The sequence below is a fragment of the Carya illinoinensis genome, chromosome 6, assembly GCF_018687715.1.
Source record: "Carya illinoinensis cultivar Pawnee chromosome 6, C.illinoinensisPawnee_v1, whole genome shotgun sequence".
NCBI lineage: Eukaryota > Viridiplantae > Streptophyta > Magnoliopsida > Fagales > Juglandaceae > Carya > Carya illinoinensis.
Genome location: NC_056757.1, coordinates 32,528,545 through 32,554,067, shown reverse-complemented (window position 1 = coordinate 32,554,067; position 25,523 = coordinate 32,528,545). Strand labels below are relative to the sequence as shown.

General features: G+C 36.0%; 4 protein-coding genes across 6 annotated transcripts; 2 read left to right on the top strand and 2 right to left on the bottom strand.

The window, feature by feature from the left end:
• The first annotated feature begins 4,123 nt into the window (after positions 1-4,123).
• Positions 4,124-7,575, top strand: LOC122312775 (protein FAR1-RELATED SEQUENCE 5-like). The gene is made up of 7 exons (XM_043127428.1): positions 4,124-4,210; positions 4,279-4,353; positions 4,462-4,590; positions 4,677-6,926; positions 7,046-7,135; positions 7,227-7,304; positions 7,429-7,575. The coding sequence occupies exons 1-7, from the start codon at positions 4,124-4,126 to the stop codon at positions 7,573-7,575; spliced, it is 2,856 nt and encodes a 951-aa protein (XP_042983362.1).
• Positions 7,576-8,849: 1,274 nt separating this feature from the next.
• On the bottom strand, positions 8,850-11,690 carry LOC122313043. Its single transcript, XM_043127746.1, has 2 exons — positions 9,490-11,690; positions 8,850-9,378 (listed from the first exon to the last, which is right to left on the bottom strand). The coding sequence occupies exons 1-2, from the start codon at positions 9,661-9,663 to the stop codon at positions 9,028-9,030; spliced, it is 525 nt and encodes a 174-aa protein (XP_042983680.1). The 5' UTR covers positions 9,664-11,690; the 3' UTR covers positions 8,850-9,027.
• A 5,928-nt stretch (positions 11,691-17,618) lies between these two features.
• LOC122312474 (GATA transcription factor 5-like) lies at positions 17,619-19,159 on the top strand. 2 transcript variants are annotated; one of them, XM_043127097.1, is made up of 3 exons: positions 17,619-17,779; positions 17,884-18,212; positions 18,329-19,159. In XM_043127097.1, exons 2-3 carry the CDS (start codon positions 17,886-17,888, stop codon positions 18,974-18,976), a joined length of 975 nt encoding a protein of 324 aa, XP_042983031.1. In that variant the 5' UTR covers positions 17,619-17,779; positions 17,884-17,885; the 3' UTR covers positions 18,977-19,159. The 2 variants fall into 2 exon arrangements, with proteins under 2 accessions (XP_042983031.1, XP_042983030.1); XM_043127096.1 differs by lacking the exon at positions 17,619-17,779 and having other exon boundaries at positions 17,786-18,212.
• An 870-nt stretch (positions 19,160-20,029) lies between these two features.
• LOC122312429 lies at positions 20,030-24,213 on the bottom strand. Of its 2 annotated transcripts, none has more exons than XM_043127033.1 (5): positions 23,984-24,213; positions 22,599-22,768; positions 21,895-21,946; positions 20,499-20,574; positions 20,030-20,404 (listed from the first exon to the last, which is right to left on the bottom strand). In XM_043127033.1, exons 1-5 carry the CDS (start codon positions 24,153-24,155, stop codon positions 20,284-20,286), a joined length of 591 nt encoding a protein of 196 aa, XP_042982967.1. In that variant the 5' UTR covers positions 24,156-24,213; the 3' UTR covers positions 20,030-20,283. The 2 variants fall into 2 exon arrangements, with proteins under 2 accessions (XP_042982967.1, XP_042982966.1); XM_043127032.1 differs by having other exon boundaries at positions 20,499-20,577; positions 23,984-24,210.
• Between the last annotated feature and the right edge of the window lie 1,310 nt (positions 24,214-25,523).

Below are 25,523 nucleotides of genomic sequence, written 5' to 3'. Positions count from 1 at the left end.
CTTGACTGCAGTCAAAAGAGAAAGCGCTCTGTCAAAACAGAGCTAACGACCTTTCTTCCAAAGAAGAGAGGTACACTCACGCTCCATCCTCCCAAGGAGGAGGAGTACTACCACACTCTCTCCTCCCAAGGAGGAAGAGTACAAACACCTACCTTCCTCCAAAGGGGGAGTAGGACTAACACCCACACTCTTCCTCCAAAAGAGGAGTGGGACACAAACCCATTTCTTTTTTATTAAAAAACTAAACTAAACTAAACTAAACTAAACAAACAAAAACAAATACAAAAAAACAAATAAAACTGGCTTATGGGCTGTAAAATCAAATGGCCCAACCTGAGACAAAAGCCTAGACTAAGTGCTAGTGGGGGCCCGGCCCAAACCCGTTAGGGTTTCCAAAAACAAACTGCCGCCGCCACCCGTATCTCCTCATTCCTTCCTCTGCATCTTCCCCCGCTGAGACCCCTGCATCTTCCTCTGCACCTCATGCCGCCGTTTGCCCAGTCTTGCCCTAGACCGGTGTATCTGCTCGGCATGCTTCGGAAATCGTCCATAAAAAGTCTGGCGCAGCATGCTTCGGTTTTAGATCTTCACGGTTCATTCGCACGCGACTCCGAAAAGCACGGTCCACTCACAAGCGACTACCACAGTCCACTCGCAAGCAACTACGCCCTCATGCCGCCGTTAGTCCAGTCTCCCAGTCCGGCGAATGTGCTCAACATACGTCCTTCAAATAGTCCGGCGAAGCATGCTTCGGTTTGGTAGTAGGCTACGGTCATGCCGCCTATCTCAACCATCCCGGACGTGAACAAACCTCTGCTTTCCAAGATGAGAACAGAGCTCACGATCTTATGCCGATACCCAGCTTCGGAGGCCAAATAAACACCAAACACAGAAATACCGCTGCGTGAGAGATACACCAAAAAGGCCTAAATCCACCGATAAAACAACCACCTCCAGCCTTATTATTAGGACTAAAATGATCTAACCCAAAGACAAGAGTAATCGGAGGGATGGGAGGGAGGGGGATCCGAGGCTCCCCCCTCCCTCTTAGGAGGACTACCGGCTTTGTTCTCTAGAGAGAGAGAGAGTATTAATATCTTCTTCTTCTTTTTTTTTTTTTTTTTAAAACATAATTATGTTATATAGACTGGGTATTAAATTTGCATAGAAAGAGGTAAATCAATTATTTTAAGCAAAACTCTGCTTGAAGGGGAAGTGGAGTACGGATTGCGACGGTGCGTTTCTATTTTGGGGAGAAAAATATTTGATGGCCATTCTCTTCTCCTCTGAGTCCCCTCTCTCTCTCTCTCCGCGTTCCTTCTCTCTCTCCAGTCTCCTCTCCCATCAAGAATTCCTTCCAGAGATCATTCTTATATGTATAACGTACGGATCGTTTCTTTTTCCTCCAAGCACTCTGCATGTCAAAATTAGTCTTTAGCACTTCCACATTATTACCAACCTTAATTGGTTAACGTTATTACTAATCTGCCCACAAGTCATGGAAGAAACTTCAAGGAAGCATGCATGACCAGAAAATAGTGTTAAAACAGAGTTTCCCGAGAAAGAATTCTCAATCACAAATGTAAATTTCCTGAACTTAATAACCTGTTCTCCATTCATAGTAGGCAATCAATATACATTCTCAGTTGCAGACCACTACAATCAAATCCCAATTTAAACAACCAATAGCAGAAAAATGAACCTTTTTGCTAGATGATCAAATTCAAAGTGGTCGCTGGCATTCAGAGAAATTGTATTATGTAGACCCATAAATCATCTTGAATTATAACCACGGTTGTGTCCCAGGCAAGCTATCCGGTTGGATTCCATGAGCATAGATCAGATCACATATGAAGTCAAAGAAATGGGCATAAAACTTGGGCAAGCACCTATGATGGAATGGACAGAAATAAAAGGAAGACAAGGGTATAAATCAACCAAATCTGCAGAGGAGGGAGGAACGAGGAGAGACAAAAATCTTTGGTCGGCAAACTGATGTGGGAAGGCGATATGATTCTGCTGCTTGGGAGATTCACGTTGGGTTACTTGAAAAAATATATTTTCAAGAAAAAATAGAGCAAATAGCAACAATTGGATATTCGAGTTCGTATTTTCAAGTGGAGAGACGAAAATGGCTGACAATCTTATTCTTTTTGTATCTCCTCTTTGTTTATTTTAAGCTCCTGCCCCGTCATCATGGTGCGCCGATGGGTATGCAACCCGCCTGTACCTAGCAGAACGCGTTTAGATTTCTTTCTAGTTTTACAAGTTGTCGTCGACATTACGAGTTTACCTGTTTGTTCACTCTCACAAAATATATCATCTTATTTTATTTAATTATTATAATTTTTTTCAAATTTTCATATAAAATAAAATAAATAATTCAATTTTTTTAATTCTAATAAAAAATAATATTAAAATAATATATTCTAATAATATTTTATTTAATTTTTAATTTTAATTTTAATTCATTTCATCTCATTTCTAAAAACAAACGAGACATAATTGATAAACATTACAAGTTATAATGAGAAACATTTTATTTTCTCAAACGGGATCAGGACACGGAAGAATATGAACAAGTTTCATGACATTGCGAATGGACAAAGACACAGCATATGCATGCCAATACAGATGAAGACTGTACAATGTGCAATGCATGCCTTTCTAATGGTGGGAATTTGTGGGAAACTGGACAAGGATGAGGCCAGCACCTTGGACATGGAAGTAAGGTACATGTTGCAACAGTAGCTAACCTTGCATTTCCTGGGTTTCTCTAAAGAGTAGTTCTACATGCAGGCCACTTGCGGACGGATTCGCGCACTAATGATGACGTGGCAATGGAGAAAAAAAAAAAAAAAAAAATTCGGACGATCCCACGTAAACTTCTTCCGCACGCTAGTTCTGGCATTTTCCCTCCCAGGACGTCTTGAAGCTGCTCCGAGCGACCCTGACCTGAGCTCCCCGACCGAGCAGCCTCATCTCCAGCGTGCGACGATCTCATCCGCACCATCTCCTCCGCGCGAGCACCTCCTTTGCGCGAGAACCACCTTCGAGCGACCATCTCCACTGCAGAACCACCCCCTTCGCGCGCGACCACCTCCACTGCACAACCAGCTCCGCGCGACCACCTCCACTGCCGAACCAGCTCCGCGCGACCACCTCCACTGCACAACCAGCTGTTCTGCGCGAGCACCTCCACTGCAGAACTTTCCTCGTTTGCGCGACGACGTCAACTGCTTCACCAGGTCCTCTGCGCGACCACTTCCTGGAAAGGTATAAACTTGCTTATTTAAGGAAAACTGTAACTGCATTTAGTTCCTGGTTGTTGTAATAACGAAGGATTTGGCTTTGCCTTTTGAAAACAGAGTTACATGGAGTATGAAAACAGAGTTATACGAAGTACAACTAGACATGGTGAAACAAACTTTTATTTTTTTTTATTTAAATAAGGCAAATATTTTTTAGACTTTAGCTTATGGTAAGATAAAAATTAGTAAAAACCTTCGCTTTTCTAATTTATTATCTTCCCAAGTTCATGCATGTTAATGTTCGGTTGTAGCTGAAGACGGATTCTTAACCATGAACTATTCCCACCGGTCAAAATAATTATCCTCATGGACCCCTTAATGCTTTGTTTTATGAAATGGTGAACTATATGTTTGGTTTAATGTTATTGTTAAGAGAATGAGAACAAAATGTACTGAATATTATATGAATGCTTAAATGAGAACTTTGTATATTTTCTGCAAATTATAATAATATATATATTATTATTTTGCTACATGATTACATGGTTATGCTTAAGGTACCAGAATTGTTTTTTTTTGGGTATAGGCATGTCATTTAATTCATCAACTTTCTTAGATATACATGTAATTCAGTTATGTTTTAGCAACATTTGTTAAAGCATACTAGCATTTTTCTTCCGGCTTTACACAATTAAAACTTAGTTATTTTTTTTAATATCTCTTAAAATAATTACAACCAAGGAGGGAGGATTGATTCCAATTTACTTAACAGAGAACACGTCGCCAGCTTTAAAAAGAATTGTAATTACTTTATTGCCTTTGATTAAAATTATAGTGAAGAAATTTTTTGAATTTTCTAATGCTTTGTTTAGATGGAGAAAGGGAAGGACCATGCATATCCTATAACACGTTCTACAGCAGATTCCACAACAAATCCATCCACAAATCCTCCCTCCCAGGTATGGAACTGAGCAAATTATCTTAAATTCCTGAAAGTGACTTTATCATGACTGGTTTTGTTCCACAGATGATAGCAATACCATTCTATCCACTGGGATCGACGTCTCCAACTGCAAATCCATCAACCAATCTACCAACCCAGGTGACATCTCAATTAAACCAAGAGACGATGTATTTATGTACTAATATTAAACCTTTAGAACCAAATGACGTGAGCTATATTAATACACATTTTTTTCATAATCTGTAGGTGATACCAATACCATGTTACCCGGATTTTTCAAACTATATGCATGGTTGCCATCCACCAATGCCAAATGCATGGTTACCCCCATTTTTCGAGCGTCCTGAAGCCAGTGCATCTACACAAACTAGTCAGGTGATAAATTCACCCAAGCAGATTTTGCACTTATTTTTAACCATGTATGAAATTGATTTATTTCATTTTGATGGTGTAAACTGCAGGGAAACCCGTTGCCCCCATGCGAGTCGAATCTTAACCCTTCGAGTGGTCTACACTCTGCAAGTTCAAGCCATGTTGATGAAACCCAAGATCCCACACCTGAGTCTACTGGAAAAAGTATGGATACTGTTATTGGGGGGAGTGATGATCTGTCTAGGCCACATGATAATGTGCCCCAAACTGAGGGGGCCGATATTGTTGAGGAGCCGAAATTGGGAATGGTGTTTAAATCTGAAGATGACTTATTGTCTTATTATAAAAGATATGGGCAACAATGCGGTTTTGGGATAATGACTCAGAGGAGCCATAGGTTTGAGGATGGGAGCCTGAGATATGTCACATTGGGTTGTGCCAGGGGTGGGAAGGCACGGAACCGTACGTCTAATGTTGCCAGGCCACGTCCGACATCAAAGACAGACTGTAAGGCAAGAATAAATGTGACGTTAGAAAGAGGTGTGTTAAAGGTGAACAGTGTAGATAATTCCCATAATCACGGCTTAAGTCCACAAAAGTCGAGATTTTTTCGCTGCAATAGAGAAGTGAGCGAGTCTGTTAAGAGAGTGTTAGACATAAATGATCAAGCTGGGATAAGAATGAACAAGAGTTTTGCCTCTCTTGTGCAAGAAGCGGGTGGGTTTGAGAACTTGCCATTCAATGAAAAGGACTGTCGGAATTATATTGACAAGGCACGCCACCTTCGACTTGGGAAAGGTGGTGCTGGAGCCCTCCGTGAGTATTTTGCTCGGATGCAATACAAAAATGACGGATTCTTTTCACTAATGGATATGGATGATGACGGGCGGTTGAGGAATGTATTCTGGGCGGATGCACGAAGTAGGGCAGCCTACAAATATTTTGGTGATGTTGTGACCTTCGACACGACCTATTTGACAAACAGATATGGGATGCCGTTTGCACCGTTTGTGGGTGTAAACCACCATGGACAGTCGATATTGTTGGGCGCAGGATTAATTTCTAGTGAGGATACAGAAACGTTTACATGGTTATTTCAGACCTGGTGTAATTGTATGGACGGTGAAGCTCCCAAGGCTATTATCACGGACCAAGATAGAGCCATGAAAAATGCAATAAGCCTTGTCTTTCCAAACAGTCGACACAGATTTTGCTTATGGCACATTTTGAAAAAGTTGCCTGAGAAGCTAGGTTCACATGGTGAATTCAAAACTGGGTTGAAAACTGGGTTGTTAAATTGTGTGTATGACTCTCACACAGTTGAGGAGTTTGAGGGGTCTTGGGAAGTGTTAATTACGAAGTACAACTTGCAGGATAATGCTTGGTTGAAAAGTTTATATGCTGAGCGTACGTATTGGGCACCGGTATTCATGAAAGATGTTTTCTGGGCTGGAATGAGTACAACCCAAAGAAGCGAGAGTATGAATGCGTTTTTCGACGGGTATGTTCATGCTAAGACAAACTTAAAAGAGTTTGTCGATCAGTTCGATAATGCATTGAGGAAGAAGATTGAGAATGAAAGTGCGGCGGACTTCCAGTCATTCAATGTTACAATTCCCGTCGTCTCCCCCTCTCCACTTGAGAAGACTTTTCAAGACATATACACTTGCAATAAATTTAGAGAAGTTCAAAAAGAAGTAATAGGGATGCTTGCAACTCTTCCAACTCTACACAGGAAGGATGGTGTAATTGCAACATACAATGTAGAAGATGAAGTGAATGTTGATGATTTCATCAAGGAGGTTACCCACACGGTGTACTTTAATGAGGCTGAATGTGAGGTGAAGTGTTCATGTGCCTTGTTTGAGATGAGAGGGGTATTGTGTAGGCATGTATTGGGCATTATGAGAGTTAACAAAGTCCGCTCGGTGCCAGAAAAGTACATACTAGATCGATGGCGGAAAGACATAAAGAGAACTTACACTCTTATACGAAGTAGTTACGATGGGGTTGATGAGAGGCCTGAAGTATGCAGATATTCACGTATCATCAAGAAATGCAACGAAGTAGCCACAAATGCATCTTCATGTGATGAGCACACTGAGGATATGCTAGCTAAGTTAGATGCAATGAACTTAGGCTACCGCACGAACAAGCCGCCATCAAAGGTGAATGTTACAACAACTGCCGTGCCCACCACAACTGCCACTTCTAAGAATGTATTCAGTCCCCATGTAGTGAGAGGAAAAGGCAGACCGCCTTCTCTCAGGAAAAAATCCATGATTGAACATATTAAACCCACGACAAAGAAGGCTACTCAGAAAGGAAAACGTAAACAGGTTAACTCAATTACAGACTAAAGGAATTTCCAGATTTTACTGCTTCAAGAAAGTGTGTTTTACTGTTATTATGCCTTTATGACTTAATAGAAATTGGTTTTTATTTGCTTCCTTTGTAGCCGCATGGAGTAGAAGGCGAAGTTCTGGGAACTAGAAGGAATTTATTTGGTTCCACAGTTGTTGGGACACAACAAAGTGTCACATTTCAGGTTTCATTTGGGTTTTTCATATTTGTGTATTTAAAGATTTCTCATGGTTAAACTTTACTTCTTACTAATATTTTGCATGCTGTATTATTAGCCTCCTCAAAACACTACCGAAGTGTTGGACTTTAGTGTCACCGAGCTAGACGTTGCGGTGAATGAGACGCAAGAAAGTGTAAGATGATTTAGTTAGATTTTTGTCATCTCAAACTAAATGAAAAATGTTTTCACATGGTGAATTCTTTTTTTAGAGGATGTATTGGGCCTGAATTTTAACCGTTATATTATACGTGTGACAGATGCAACTTCATCCGGATGGAACCCAGCTTGATCATGAAGGAAGTATGGCAATTTTGCATCTATTATCATACATAGAATGTTTAATCATGATGCTCAAGATATCTACTTGTGGAAAAAATACACTTGCATGTTTGGTGGAGTATTGAGTACATGCATTATATATATATATATAAGCCGCATGTGAAGGAAGTGGTATTTTGAGGATTTTCAGCTAGCTAAACTTAAAATACACTTTCCATCGCATACACATATTTTGCACTAACTTTAGTAGGCATTAAATGTTTAATATTGTTGGGCACATGATACTTTGATGTCATTTTTTGCTTTAAACATCTTAATTTACCATATATATTGGAAATTGATTGGGCATATCCATTTGTATTGGGTGCTTTTACTTTCCAGTTTAATCATGTTGATGATTGGGAAGTATTTTGTGCAAAGCCATGGAAGATTAATAGGAATAATGATGGGGAGTCGAGCTTGTGTGCGTTGATCCAGCTTTTGAGTTGCAATTTTTTGATGGGTGGATATAATATTTTTGTAATCATTTGTATTGACTTATTTACTAATTAGTTTTTGTAATTAGGCATTTGATGGGTGGAGAAGTTGTAATTATTTTTTGTTGGGCATATAGCTATGTAATTATTTATCATAGGGTGGACCTTTGTTGTAAATACTTTTTTGAGAACTTAAGAGCTTATTGTCGATCAGGGGTTCAAGTAATTGTTGTATGTTCCAACTTTTTCCCATGTGAATGACGTTATTTTCCTGCATAATATGGAAGGAGATTAGGGGCTGATTTGGTAGGGAGAGTGTATTTCAGATTTACTGTATATATATATTTGTTGTGGATGATTCACAGGTTTTACAATTGCTGATTTAGTCTAATCCTGAATCGTATATAAATATTTGTTGTGGATGAACCCAAGTTCATGTGCCGAGCAAGGAAGTGTTGTTTTATGGGTTGCTTTTGGGGTATAGATGGGGTCAGCACCTTCCCCTGCTTCCTGCCGAGTAAAACAAACACTAAAGGAATTTATCTTCAATCATAATGTACTGTATATAGATTTTGCTTATATTCATCATGAGTTACGTAAAGTGGCAACCATCCATGCCACTTAAGTTGTATGTAGCCGAGTGAGTGTCTCCTAGAAGGCAAGTATATACTTGATTTTCACCAAAAATCATCATCCGCTTAATCTGTCCCAGAAGTCCTCTTGATCTAAAACCTTCACTAAAGTGCCAAGTATATACTTGTTACAAAGTCCTCTTTATTATGCCTCATCAAAGAAGATGATGACGGAAACAGGCTATCATGCACAAGTAAGGTGTTCGGATTTGCATGGTCCAGCTGAACTACTCAAATAAAAAAGTCTATCATGCATAAACTACATTTCAAGCACCTTCCAAACTGTCCAGATTTCCCCAAAAAACTTCCATATTTCTACTAGTAAGTTGCCAGACCTGTAGGCATGTATACACTTCAATTTCCACACAAAAATTACAAATACCAACATAAAAGAGTTGTCCCAAAAGTTCCAACTTCTGAACTTGCACTAACAAATTTATACAAAACACAACTAAATGCCTATTAATACTCAAAGCGATCGTATAAAGTACAAATAAAGTAAAATAGAAACTGCCACACATATACGAATATGTGTGCGTTGACGCCGGACTTCCACCTCCCGCTTGACAATTTCGCCATCTCTACGGCGAACCTCTTCCGAACAATGTCGAACCTCTTCCATCATTGTTCGCACCTCTTCCTCTCTTCTTCGAAAAAGTTGCAATAATTGGCGAACCTCTTCATGTGTTTTCTGCAACTCTTCATGTGTTTTCTGGAGCTCTTCCTTCTTCATCAAAATCTCAATGAATACTTTCATAAGGTCATTCTCCATTTCCTTACCACTATCTGCCCATATGAAAAAGTTGCAATGTGGTAATCCCTATATAAACAAACAAACAAACAAACAAACAAACATATATGAGAATGTGAAGGATGGTGTAGTCAATCTGAAATTGGTACTGGATAAGTATACAATAATTAATTTTTGTACCTTGGTATTGTATTTTGAACACCCAAAGAATGATCGGCCCGGATTTCTTGGCGTGTTCGATGTTCTAAGTGAAGCAGGTGACCCACAATTGCAAATTGGGTTGATTCTCAAAGTATGATTAACAATAGAAGATGAAGAAACTGACGATGATACCCTATCTCCCTCAGATAACATGTTCCCAATCAACAATGGAGTATGCTGTTGCTAAAAAATATTAGTGTTTTTCATTCATTGTTTGCTGTTGGGGTTTACAAGTTTTTTTTTTTTAAAACAAGAGAGTTTAATCACCCAAAACGTTAGATGGTTTAATCCTTAAAAAGATTATATTATTTTTAATCCACCCGAAGGGGAGCTGAGTTTAATCCTAAAAAATCAAGTGCAAAAGGAGTTACACATATTGTGCTTCACATTGGGTTGAAGTGAAGTGTAAAGGTGTGTTTAATGCTTTAGCAAAGTGTACTTTGGTACATTAACAGATATCAATAGGAACTTCAAATTACTAGGAGATAAAAAAAAAAAAAGTTGGTTCATCTACCATGATGGTATCCACATCCAAGCGCACACATACTTTGCAAAAGTAACTTGTAAAAATGAAAACTTAAGTTCACTTCACATACTGCTATATGCAGAAAGTATGGAACTCTAAACATAAATAAACTAGTTCATCACATATGATGGTGTCCACATCCCAGCGCGCACATACTTTACAAAAAGTTGCCAGTCAAGTCGGGATTTGTGAAGATAATTGTATACAAATCAAGAAATAACCGTTATATATGTTTAGGAAGTGCAAATCTCTAACATCAAAGACAGAGTAAAAGTAAACAAGCTAAATTAAAAAAGTTACAAAAAAATGTTCTTGCTAAAACTACACAGATTATTTATAAAAATGCAAGAAGTGGCAGTCTAAGCTACAATATTGCAAAAACAGAAAATGAACAACGAAGATATTGGTGGGCGTATAGATTATTGATGTCACGACATATTAAAAAGATTGAAGGGCCAAACACATGGGACCATCAAAGGTGAAAGTTTATAACATATTTGTATGGCCTCAAGCCTTGTTTTCAGATGGATTCAGAAAATACAGAGCTTGGATATTGGAAATCAGACTTACTTTTTGTTGCTTTCAATTCACACGACTAAAAACAAATCCAAACAAATCCAAACAAATCCAAATCCATGGGTATCCTTAAAACCAGATTAGGGGCTTCTAACAATTCCTCAAATCCAAATAAAATTAAAAAAATAGTGGCCTATTACAATCCAACACCATGTACAGATCCAGATTATCTACTAAAAATGATGTTAATTTTCTCACAGCAAATCTAAATATAATATTGGAACAGATTTGGGGCTTCTAACAGGGAACACACAGAAAACCCAAAAATAAAAAAACCCAAAGCCGAGTCCAACAGCATGTACAGATCGAGAAAATGTATTACAAATCATGTTCATTTTCTCACAGCCAACCTAAATAACATCTTCGAACAGATTAGGGGCTTCTAACAGACAAAAAAACAGAAAACCCAAAAAATTATAACCCTTCGCCAAGTCCAACAGCATGTACAGATCGATAAAATGTATACAAATCATGTTAATTTACTCAAACCAACCCTAAATAACATCTTCGAACAGATTAGGGGCTTCTAACAAGAAAAACACAGAAAACCCCAAAAAAATAAAACCCTAGGCCAAGTCCAACAGAAAACCCCAAAAAATTAAAACCCTAGGCCAAGTCCTACAGAAAACCCTAGGCCAAGTACAGATCGATTAAGCAAAACAACAATATATATCCTATGTTAACGATCGAAGATCGATTAAGCATGAGAGAGAGAGAGACCTCTTCCGATATATTTATTCCCGACTGCACAGATCTGCGCCACCCCGGCTTACTGCAGTGGTTCCGAACGAAAGGAGAAGTGATGGGGAGGATTTTCGACCTTTGCTCCCACGGCGTGAGAGGTGAGAGGAGAAGTGAGAGGTGAGAGGTGAGAGGAGAAGTTTGTCAAACCGGGGATGAGAGCTGAGAGGTGAGAGGAGAAGTGAAAAAAGAAAAAGGTGAGAAAAGTGAATATCGAAAGGACTGCAGCCGGTTTGTCAAATTCATCTTCCCGCTTAGAATGAAACTCACCGTTTCATTAATGTCCACGTCAGCCTGGTGCGCGAATCCGTCCGCAAGTGGCCTGCAACAAGACTTTTCCTTCTCTAAATCCAAGTGGGCTTTGCAATCGATTTGGGTATCTCTGGTTTATATGCAATCGACTTATAAGTAATAAAAGTCAATATGTAGTCATGTATTGACACCAACTTTATTGGAGACTCTGCTAAGCTTGAAAAAATCCAAGATAAACGTTAATTGTCAAATTAGGCTGGCTATGTGTTGCATCCAAAATACTTAATATCCCCCCCTATACACGGAAGAGGGACTCCACACCTCGCTACGACGCTATCAAATTAATGTATGACGGAGTTTGGGAAAAAGTCTCCCTGTTGTTTAGTTGGTAGTGGGCATGCTTAGTTGACCTTGATACCTCGCTATCAACCAAAAAGCTACTGTAAGAGCCTGATCTCCTAGATGAAACTTGGGCATGTCCTTCGTACTAATAAATGGTATTTACATCCTTTTTTTTTTCCATCATAAGAGTGGAGGGGAGAGGTCAGTATAGCTTCCCTCTTTGGACGTGACCATAAGGGCTCCACTTGTTATAACATATTTGGATTGAGCCATAGCTACCAACTTTGGATAGAGCAACCCATCACCACAACTCGACTAAAGTACCAACATGCAAATGCTACTAAGACTTTGGTTCACAAGTTTTATCAAGATAAGTCGTTTTGAACCTGTGATCTCAAGCAAGGGAGGAAAGAACAATCCCATAACCTTTGCCAACTGGACTACCACCTTGGAGGTGATAAATGGTCTTTACTTGTAGGCATAGATTTTCATTTTTCACAAGGAACACTGTACCCCTTAATTGTCTCCTCTAAACTACTTCAGCCCTATTTAAGGGCGTATAAAATTCAGTTCGGTTCGGATCGAAAAAATCACTGGATTGAAAATTTTGGTTCAAATCGAATATTGTACCTGTCAATCTCGGCTTCAAAAATTGTGAATTGAAGAAATTCGGTCTAGTCTCGGCGTCTATAAATTTTGGACTGGACTAGGCCCCTATATATATTTAAAAATATTTATAGTTATTTAATATATTATTTTTATATAGTAATTATATAAATTAATAATGTAATTTTTATCTAATTATTATTGTTGACTATATAAAATATTAAATAATATATGTTATCAATTAATAACAGATCATAAATCAAGTAATAATTTATGTTATTATATGTAAATAGTTTATACATTATATGTTCATATATACTCTATTATTGACACTTAATTAAATTAATTAGATAATTTTTTTTAAATACCTAGGTTGCAAGCAAGCATATATAATCTATGAACAATGAAATTATTTGATATTCATTAACTATATATAAAATTATGCTTACTAAAGAGTAAAGTCTAAGTTAGAAAGTAACAACTATCAATGTCATAAATATAATTATAGTTAAATATTTTTTTAATAAGTTTGTTATATAATCACATTAATAATTTACTTAATTTTAATTTTAATAATTTAAATAATTTTTTTATTAATTTATTTGTAAAAAATAAAAGAAATAAAATAACAAAATAATTAGACTGGACCGGTAAACCAATAGTCGTCACTCCACCCCCACCACCCCCCCCGGGGGACACGCGTGGACTGGACTGATTTAGACCCTTAACCCTATTAGCTTAGATTTTAGCAGCCAAGGTACAACACTCTCTCCCAATCCTCTCCTCCAAAACACTCAAAATCCTAACAATCCTCCCTCTTTTTCGATAGTCATCACCCCCCTCCCCCTCCCCCTCCTCCGTCCCTGACTCCCTAGACCGATTTACAATCCTAGTCCTATTTGCTTAGATTTTAGTAGCTAAGGTAGAACGCTCTCTCCCAATTCTCTCGTCCAAAACTCAAAATCCTAGCAACTCTCCCTCTTTTTCCAAGAGTGCTGTCCTCTATATCTCTTCATTTTCCTTCCATTTTTCTTTAGTTGCTCTCCTTTTCCTTTGAGTCATTAAACGCTGGATCTACGTACAGTCTTTGTTGGGGTTCCTACCATATGCATTTGTACTTTTTAGTTTATTAATTTAATTTGCCCTTAAAGGGTTAGATTTTCCAATTAAGGAACTAAGGATCCCAACAAAAAATCAAAGCATGGGGTTAAAATATAATTACAAACTATATTATGTCAGATACATATATATTCTAAAAATCCTGCCAATTACTATCTGGAAATCCCTCCCAATAAAATATTACCTCAAATCATTCATGTTAGGAAGATTGAGCTTTAGAGGTTGTTTGAAAGGTGCGATGGTTTTATCTCATTTTATTTTATTTTCAAACGTTATTTAAACACAAATTATTTTTAATTTTAAATCTTCAATTTTTTTATATAATCATTACAATTTTTTCACACTTCTAAAAAAAAAATCCAAATTTTAAAATAAAAATTATATTAAAAAAATCATATTTTAACAATATTTTAAGTTTATAATATTTTTATTCAAAATTTTTTCTCATTTTCCAAAATCTCATAAAACATCATAACTCAAATCATTTCACCACTATTCATATCATAAATTTCTCATCTCATCTCATCTTATTCTTTAAATTACTCCTTAATAATTAATACTAGGAAATGCCTATTTATCCTAGAGAAAAACATTAGGGGTATATATCTGAAAGGAAAAATAAAAACCCAAAATTAGAGAAACATTACAGCTTTACTTAATGTAAAGTGTATTAGAAGGGTGGCTCTACAGCTACCTGTAGAGCTCTCGTCAGTGCATTTTATCTTCTTCTTTTTTTATGTATTTTTTTAACACTTTAATATTTTTTTAAAATAAATCATAATATTATTAAAAAATACTTATTTAATAATTAAATTAAAATAACCACCCATCAAGAGCCTTCGGCGGGAGCAGCAACATTTCTCGTATTAGAAATGTGTGGGATTGTAGAAAATATAATACATTATAATAATATCTCAAATTCCGAGCATAAATAAAATAAGAAAATTATAATCATTTATATTATTATGTACCTCATTTATGGTTAAGGTTCACACTCAAGGTTGAATGGTTAAAAGGGAGGGAGAATTGCTACTATAATATTTTAGTTATATCACTCACCAGGGGTGTACAAAAAAGCGATCAAACCGATCGGGACTGATGCAGAGCGGCCATTGAAATACAAAATCAACTGAAACCGATAGAGGATCGGTCGATCGGAGATATAAATAAATTGAAACTAACGTTGGTTGGTTTAGTTTCGATTTAAACCTTGTTCAAACTGACAAATATGCCAATTATATATATATATATATGTAAGGTAAAGCAATGTCATTTTTCACGTATAGTTTAGATAAAAAAAATTAAGAATGAAATTATATTGTTTAATACACCAAACGACGACGTTCTAATTTAGGATTTAATACCCACGTTTTCTTATTCTTCTTCTCTTGATTCTCACTCTCTCTCCTCATTCATGCAGCGGCGCATCTCTCTCTCATCACGACTCCAAATCATGTCTCATATCGCATCTCCCACTTATGAGTTTCGAACCACTCGCGACACCAAAATTTTCAATTTTTTGTCTCATTGTGACGCTAAAGGAACACTGATAACCGACGAGTATCATGTTGAACTTGATGTCTTCGGTTTTCTCTACTTTTACTGGCCGGTTTTAGCTGATTTTCATCCGTATTACTCACTTTGCTCTATTGACATGTAGTGTCACGTCATTTATTAACAAAATAAAAAATATATATTTAAAATAAAATAACATTAAATAATACAGAAATATAAAGAATGAATTTTTAAGTTCTCTTTATTCATTTTATATTTGTATTTGTATTTTTATAAACCTTAAATGTCACGTCAAAATAAAAAAATATAAACGATATAACTGAAGCAATATCGAAACATCTCTCGAAATAAAAGTGGTTGTCATCTTTTCACCTGCAGATATATTTGTATTGTTTTTAATCTCTCCACAGATCACTCTCAGTGCCAAATGTCGATTCGTAGATTGTTTGCCACTCCTTCTTTGGTCAATGGTCGGCTCTACTTTACTTCATCTGCTCACGAAACTAGGTGCCCCCCCACCCCCCCCCCCCCCCACTACTTGGAACTTTGCGTAACGCGTTGTGTTCCGGCCAACCAATACTTATTCTTATAATTATCTTTTTCAATTGAGATAATTACAACATTTAACGTTGAGATCATAATATTAAATCATATATATTTTTAAGAATAATATTACATATATTACAAGTTTTACTATATAAATTTTATTACATGATTATGTTTTTAAATCTAATAATGCAATTTAAAAGGTCATTGTTTGTGTTATAAAGGTGTTGGGATAAAATGAACGCCAATGTAAAACCCATCAAAGTCATGGAAGATAAAAGCTTGCCATGATAGGAAGTAAAGGAGAAAGAGAGTTTTGTCTCAATGAATTAGGCTTTGTTTGAAAATGACTTAAAAATGAGAGGAGGCAAACATAGAGGAGGTCGGCTTCATTTGAGAGAGGGAGGATTGCTAGAGAGCCCCAAGGTAACTTTTGGAGAGCTTAGCAAGAATGGAGAACATTTATTCAACCGTGTTTATAATGAGTTTTAGGGTTATACTCAGGACCCGTGAACATAAGCCTTAAAACCAAAGCATATAAAAGTTGTCTTTTTTATTTCTTGTTATTCATCATCAAGCAAGCCATGAATGAACACTTCTAATACACTACCACAAAGAACCATCACGTAATGGGAGAGGGTTATTCGATCGTGATATTGAGGCCACAAAACTACATCAACAAAAGATATCCTTATTTTCAAATGAATATTGGGTGCATAATCCGCATAATCAAAGGTCACGTGACTAAAAAAATAAAATAACAATTATATTCTTTCTACTGGTGGCTCTCGCTAGAAGTTATCATTGAAAATTTTTATATTTTTATTATTATTATTTTTTATTTAATGATGAATTAAGTATTTTTTTTAATAATATTGTAAATTTTTTTAAATATTTAAAAGTTTTTAAAAAATACATGCAAAATAAAAAAAAATTATATAAAATAATTAACGAAAACCTCAGCGGCGAGAATAACACCTAGCTAATAAAAACCTTTGACAAAATGTACCGACAAAATGAATATTTATTATATAAGTTTGAATAATATAGTTTCTAATTGCTCAAAGTAATTGGAACATATGTCAAAGCAAATCTTAATTGCTAGTCTGTATTTGTAGCCTTCTTCGAGATGTTCCATGGCCAGCTATAAAACGCAACGCGGTTAAGGTTCCTCGTCCTTAGCTTTTTATTAACATTAAACTCAAATTTCAAAACCACGACTACCTTGTCACGTGATTTAGCGCGAGTAACACATCATCCGACAAAGAAAGACCGTCCGATGAGGACGGGTGAGCATATTGGCCACTAGATTCGACACGTACTAGACCCCATTGCGTGGCTGTGACAATTCACGGAAATTGGAAAACGAGGAGCGGGAGAGAATAATGTAATGCAAAGCGGAAGCCGTAAAGGAGCCGCGATTGACGCGACAAAGCAATCCCATTACCGTAAATAATCACAATACCCAGACCAGAAATTCCAAAAATGCCAAGAAACGCACAAAATCACGGCGGTTTCGTTACAGTTTCCGTTTTTGAAAAATCGTAGGTAGGCGCCATAACCCCCTGTCACCTTCACGTTGTTCATAAAAATAAAAAATAATAATAAGATATTTTATTCTCAAATCGTATATATAAAATATTTTTCACTACATACCATTCGTATAACATAATTTAATTTATAAAATTTATATTTTAAATTAAATTATGATTAGTATGATGTTTTTTTAAAGATTATTGATGACTAAGTAATATCTTTTAGTATTAAAAGAAAGAAAAGTAGGAAAATGAGGGATGGGACCGAGCAAGCCAGCTAAGCGAGAGCGAGAATAGAATAGTCAGCAACCCCGTATCTAACGTGACCCTATCAGGGGAAAGAATAACTTAAATATTCAAATAGCAGTGAATTTGTGAGACACAGAGAAGTGAAGATAATAAACCAATAACTCAGCACCAGTTTCGCCCACGAACCAGCCTTCTTCTCAGTGTCCCGACCAACAAACTCGTACCATCCTTAAGTTTCCATCTTCCTCTTCATCCTTATCAGGTAAAACTTACGTAAAAGAAAAAACAATAACAAAAGATAGGATTTTTGAATTATGGCTGACTCTGTGGATTTATGTTGGGTAAATATATGTTGAATGAATGTAGAAATGGAGCAGTGCGTGGAAGAGAGAGCATTGAAATCAAGTTTGCGTGGAGAGTTGCCGGAGAAATCGACGCAGCAAGCGTTGTTGGACGACCATTGTTTTGCTATCGGGGTTCCCGGCGAGGATTTCTTCGTGGACGACCTTCTGGACTTGTCTAATGCAGAGTTTGAAGATGGGAACGTCGTGGGACAAGAAGAGGAACAACTCGTAAAAGATTCCCTTTCCGGCTCGTCCTCCCAGGAACAAGCCGACGATGATAGTTCCAATTCCATCCATTTCTCTGGCACCGCTGAGTCTGAGTCTCATCTCGCCAGCGAACTTGCCGTTCCTGTACGTTTCTTATACGAAAACCATGTTTTCCTTCACTCAGAAAACCCTTTTTTCTTTTCAGAATTCCGTTAAATTTAGAGATAAATATAATATTTTTTCTTATTTGGGTTCTGCAGGATGATGATTTGGCAGAGCTTGAATGGGTTTCTCACTTTGTTGACGATTCCCCGTCAGACTTCTCTGCTTCGTATGTCGCCGGAAAACAGAAAGCTGAAACTCTTACTACGAACCGGTCCGAACAACCGGAGAGTAGACCGAGACCGAGTTCAACAAGACCTCCATGTTTTTCCTCGGCGGTTCCTTCAAAAACCAGAACCAAACGGGCCAGGACCAATAATCGTGTTTGGACACAAGGGTCGGGGCTCCCTGAGTCACCGCCACCGTCTTCACCTTATCTTATCTTCACTAATACCTACCAAAACATGGAGCTATTCGCGTTTGCCGAACCGCCAACGAAGAAGCAGAAGAAGAAACCCAGGGTTCTGACCGGTGGGACCCTGTTTCAGCGTAGGTGTAGCCATTGCCAGGTGCAGAAGACCCCCCAGTGGAGAACCGGCCCGAAGGGTCCCAAAACGCTCTGTAACGCATGCGGGGTACGGTACAAGTCTGGAAGGCTTTTCCCGGAGTACAGACCGGCATGTAGTCCTACTTTTTCTGGCAATGTTCACTCGAATAGCCACCGCAAAGTGTTGGAGATAAGGAAGAGAAAGGAGATGATGACTGAACCAGGATCAGGGTTGACACAGATGGTCCCAAGTTTTTGATAATTTAACCAAGAATACATGCAGCAGCGGAGTTAAGAGACTTGTAACAATATCATAGGAAGGTTCTTAATTATAGCTCTTCTATTCTTCTTTTTCTTTGGTATTTTTTTTGAGGTTTAGACTTAGGTAGCATTTGGATTTTGTTCTAATGTTTAGTTCAATTATTTTGATTATTTTTCCACACTTAGATTTTCGTTTGAAACATTCAAAACAGTTCGGTGTATATTAGGTGTTAAATGGAAGACCAACTTATGTTCAATTAAAATGGATGGGAATGCCAAAGAGTGTGGTAGGGTCAGGTGACGTGATTCAATTAATTAGACTGATTGGAGACAGCCGGTATTGCGTGTTGGTTTAAACATATTAGTACGACCACAAAGAATTTATATGGAAATTCTTGAAAAATGAGATGGAATAAAAATTTTATAATAAGATAATTTTTAAATAATAATAAAATAATTTTATTTAAGTATTTATTAGATTTTGAAAAAAATAATAATAATAAAAAAGATTATAAAATTAAAATTTTATTATAATATAATTTTTATTTTTAAATTTAAAAATTTTGAATTATTTTTTGTTTGAAATTTTGAAAAGTTCTTAATAAGAAAACATTATATTAATTAATTTTGAAAAAATTATAATGATTAATTTAAAAATATCTATGTTTGAACAGCGTAAATTGAAATAGAATGAAATGAAATGAAATTTTTTTCCAAACATCTCCTAGGCCTCTAAGAAGTAAGACTTTGTTTGATCACACACATAAAATGAAAAATATGTAAATTAGTAATAACATATTTTGTGAATAGTAATAAAATTATTTAAATTAAAATATTTTATAAAATTTTCAAAATATAGAAAAAATTGAATAAAAATATTATTATAATATAATTTTTTAATGTAATTTTTGTTTCAAGAGTTGAAAATTTGAATTATTTTTATATTTTATTTGGAAGTTTGAATAGTTTGAGTTGATTCTTTTTTGGGTTTTGGGAAATAGTTACTACAATTCACAATATTCTCATATGTCCTGAATCAACACAGCATTCATGTCGTCAAAACGGCCTTATAATGAATATTTAGACAAATTACGACCACAAATGTCAAGCGAGAAATACAATTTTTAGTGAAACCATAATTTATTTGTTACAATGCTGTGAAAGAGATCATCATATTCCTTCCTCAACAAAAGTATAATTACTCAGAACAGGATGTCAAAATAATTTAACTTAAATTGGGAAAATTGGACAATCCCAAATCCGGCGGCAATCATGTATATTTTGCAACTGTGATTAAAAAAAATCTTACTTGGGTCGCCTTCGGTAAGGGTATAAAATGTCATCCAAACTCTCCTTGACGTAGATGCACACTCTATTCACATTCCTGGCCACACCTGATGCTACCAGGCCTGCATTCCTTTTAAACCTGTATATACATGGACAACTGAAATACTTAAAATGGAAAGCACATTAATAAGTTATTATATTACTATGTTTTTATCAGATTTTTATTTTCATGCCTGTTCAGGTACTCCTCTCCTGTGTGATAAGCTGGTTTGTAGGTCCGAGATTGCGGTTGAGGAAGAGCATGAACATCTTCTGGAAATGAAAAAGCAGAACGAGAGCTTAAAGTCCAGAAGTCCAAGACAAACTAATCAAACATTATCAGATATTTCCTTGTTTGTGTAACAAGCTTAAAAAGAAGGTATTCTCAGATATTATTAGATATTTCCTTTCTAAACATTACTCAAACATAAAATATTTTTCAATTTCAAATTTTCAACTTTTTCATCTATAATATCATTACAACTTTTCCAAACTTCCAAACAAAAGACAAAAAAACAATACAACTTTTCCACATTTCACAACAAAAATAAAAAATTATATCCAAACAAAATTTTAATATTACAATATTTTTATTCGATTTTTTTTTCTCTCATTTCCCAAAACCCAATAAAGTATCTTAACTCAAATCATTTCATTACTATTCACAACCCATTTCACTACTGTTCACAAACATTCTGAGATATTTTAAATGTCCAAACAGGCCCTAAAATCTTATGCTGTAAGAAATCTCATATCACTTGGCAATTTTTAGAACTTCAGAGACATAGAAAGGGCCAACTGTCAGTAAAACTCATGGAAGAATAAACCATATATAGAGGCAGCAACGCAGGTACCTCCTCAACAGTGAAAGTGCATTACTTATCCCAGCGTGATTTTATTTTCATGCATTATAGATAATCCATTGAGAGATCTAGATGCATTTGGACTCTGGAATCCAGATTATTACAAAATTGTTCAATATATATATATATATATATTGTAAATTTTGAAAGGAAGTAACACCTACATAACAGCAATGGCATATCTGCTTAATAAAGAATATTCCCTTCAATCCTTTAATTTTTCAGCAACTTGGCACTGGGCTGCTAGATTAATAGCCCACCAACTCTGCAGCTACTTTCTTTTTCTTTTCCTTTTTTTTTTTTTTTTTTTTGGGGGGGGGGGGGGGGGGGGGGGGGGGGGGGGGTTGGGGTGGCGTTCTGCAGCCATATGAAATTTTACCTTGAACAAAAAAGGACCAACTAGAAAACAAATGGAAAATTCAATTTACAGCCACAAAACCGCATTATTTCAGGAAAACACACAGCAGATGTAACGACCAGCAAGTCACAAGTCTTCCACAGCTTTGAGAGAATCTAACTTAAAGCAAACTTCTACAAGACTCAATCTAATCAGCATGTGTAACGTAAAAGTTAAATGCAAATCTGTCTCTTTGCAACCACAGTATTGTTAACTGTGACAAAACTCCTCGAGAGATGAATTCTTCTCCACTTCAAACTAAAAAAACTCTGACACAACCAGAGGGTAAATAAAATTTTTCAGCAAGGACAAGCACATGCATTTCAATACCTTTAGGAACATGTGCAGGAGCATGATCTGCAGGTCTTCTGTCCAACAATATCTGAAAGAGGAGAAATTATGTTAGATCATAATTTGATGAAGCAATAGGCAAGGACAACAGCAAGCAGGGGTAGTCCCTTCCATATAAGGATTCGATATTAAAGTTTATGTAGGCAGGAGATCGATTTTTTTATGTGACGTGCAACCTCATCAAGGCAAGGGCACTTCAGACCCATCCCTAAGAAGTAAGCCCAGGGCCCAGATACAATCCTATTCACAGATCCATGTATTCAGGAAAAATAAAAAAGACACCGAAAGAGAATACTAGAAGGAGCAGCGGGCACCCAGCAGTGATTGAACTGCACAGAACTTACGAAATGAAAGAAAATCCACTTCTGGAGAAATGGGTGTTTTATTTATAATTTAAATTTATACTTTGTGCACCTACACTCAAGGGTTTGTTCTCACATCTGGACAAAGTAATTCTGATAACATAAATAAAAACTGTTCAATAGCAAGTAATATTCCCTCATTTCGCACAAATCCTAGTCAAAAAAATAAAGTTACATATGGGTCTAAACAACATTTGTGTACAAGGTTGTAATCCAAATATCAAACAAGGCCTCTACCACTTAGTCTCAAACATAAAAATACAATGTGAAATGAGTTTCATATATCATGAAAACCAGTGGGGAAGAGTAAAGATATAACACCTCAAGCCCAACACAAAACGGCAATTCTGCTTGTTTATTCTGCTGATCACTTGAAGAGTTCTTCTTGTCCACATACACTGAGTAACCAAGACAAGCATACTTGAAATCTGCAAGACTCCGGCCCTCTCTGGAAGCTTCCAACTCAGTTTCCCCGACAACATACCTCGGCACTGATCATACACTTTAAAAAATCAGTACATGTGTTGCATAAGTTTCATTGAAAAACATCCTCATTTGGTGTAACGCTCTAATGGAAGACCCAAACCACATTATCTATACTCCAAAATGACTAGTCGATGATACAATTGGAGCCCCATTGGAACTTTATAAAGAGCAAGAACTTCTCCATCCCAAGCAATGTGGAATCTCATACATCACCTACCTTTATCCTTATCATATAGGGCATCGCAATTTCCCCACCTTAAATTTCAGAAGTCCTCGTCAAGCCTGTCAGTTATAAGTGGCACAACTCAAGTCCCACATTTTTGGTTGGGATAGGCCATGTGGTTTGGATCTTCCATTGAAGTATTACAAATAGTATCAGAGTCTATCTCAACCAGAAATGTGAGACTTGAACAATGCCACCTGCAACAGATAGGCCTGACGAGGACTTCTGAAATTTAAGGAGGGGAAATTACGATACCCTATATGATAAGGATAAAGATAGGTGATGTATGAGATTCCACATTGCTTGGGAATGAGAAGTTCTTGCTCTTTACAAAATTCCAATGGGGTTCTAATTGTATCGTCGACTAGTCTTTTTGGAGTATAGACCATATGGTTTGAGCCTTCCATTGGGGCTTTACATTTGGGAACTGAAATTTTCATAGTTTTTGATAAGTTTATTGGAATAAAACTAGAAACATAAATCATTGATACATTAGTCCTTGTATACAAGTCCACATAGTTATATCTTAACAATTTCATTAAACAATTTGGTGAAAAGTCCAAGCGTCTGCTGTCAAAGAGCACATATTTCAAGCATTAGATTCTCAAAAGCAACTAGCACCATAAAAAAAGGTGTTAATGCTCAAGAGAGTGCATATATACTAAGTTGAAAAGCAGCCTTTGTGTCAGGCAACCATGTATGATGTACATAAAACCTGAAATCATCATGAAGTTACTAGTGAATGAGATCAATCATAAAAATCAAATTTTGACAACAATCAAATAATATCTAAAATATTTTAACTCTCTTTATTGGGGACAAGAAAATAACACCCTCCACTATACTGATACTGCGTGAATTTCATTCAAGCTAAGTAAATAAAACATCAAACAGAAAGTTGCGATATTTCCTTAATTTTCTCGGCGACCAACCAAAGCGTAAGCATCACAAAAATCGAACAGGATGGGAAAATGAATTGAAGATGGAGAGTTGCGACCTTGAAGTGCCTGGGAGAAGCCAACGCAGGTGGGGTTTTTGGATTTGGACTTTTGTAGCGATGAGTAGTAGAGACATCCCTTGCATGACTTTCCTTTTGATCCTTCGCTCTGATTAGGGTTAGGTTTTTGATTTTGCAATCCTCCTTCTGTGTCTTCTTTGTCCACCTCCATACGGCAAAAATTTCCCAATCCCACTGTCCCTCTCTTATGCAACCTGTAGGGTTGGTTATTTATCATCTGACTCAGCCAGGCTCCCCATTTGCACTAAATAAATTTTTAACTTTTTTTTTTTAAATAAATACCTTGCATAACTTGTTTAAAATTCTAATTTTTATTTCGAGATAATAAGAAATTATATTAAATACCTTTTGATATGCAAGTTATACTATTTCTGTCTTTTTTTAATTAGTACTTGAAGGTCTGCATTTTGTAATATGACCCTTATTTCCAGTTTAATAAAACTTGTTTAGGAAAAATAAAAGTTATACCATTTTTTCTTTTTTTTTTCTTTACGAAAAAGAGAAGCAGGGACGATCAATATAGCAACCTTCCCCGAGTGTAATTATAGGAGCCCATTCCTTTTGTAAAATGTCCAATCTAAGCATAATTACTATCCTAAGAGTGAACTCGTCATCATAACACCTCTAAGATATCTAATTAGTCCAAAATCCATCTCATAGCCTAAATGTTAGACTTTACTGTTATAAGTAGTTTCAACTTATATCTTAACTCAAATTTTTAACTTTAAAATCATAAAATACAAGCTTATACCAACTGAATTACCACCTTAGTGGTTGCAAGTTACAATATCTCATCTTGCAATAAAGAAAATGTGAATAATTAAATTGAGATTTTGGTTAGTGATGGATAGAAAATTATTAAAGTGACTCGTTTTTAATTAATTTATAACAGAGTGATGCTACATCCACCAATGGATGCTACGGCCTTTTTTATTGTTTCTTTTTAATTTTGTTATACATTTCTTTTATACCCTTTAACATTTAAAAAGGAAAAATCATAGTATCATTAAAAAATACTTTCTTAATTATTGGATAAAAATAATAATAAAGAAAAACCATTGGTCCACGGGTGCATTAATCATTTTTGTTTATAATATACATACTAATAAGTCATTTGTTAAAAAATGGGTTCACCTGATAAATAATAGTTTTTTAACACTATTTTTAGGTGTGGTCTACTTTTTTACGAGACCTTGCCTATTTGAATTTTTTTTAATTAAAATCCTGTAAATGTTTTACAACAAGCAAACAATTAACTTAATGAGAGGACACATCATTAAAAAATCTCTAAACGTAGCAAATAATCTTATGGGCGTGAAAACTTTTAGGTCTTTTAACAAAAACAGAACTTTCAAACGTCGGATGTGATTTGAGATTTTTTAGGTATTAGTTTAGTTATTCTATTATCGAGTTCAATGAGTTATTTAAATGTAAAAATTTATCTTTTAAATTAAATTATATCATATAAATATTTTATTAAATATGTTATCGATACCGACTTATAAATAAAAATTTTGTT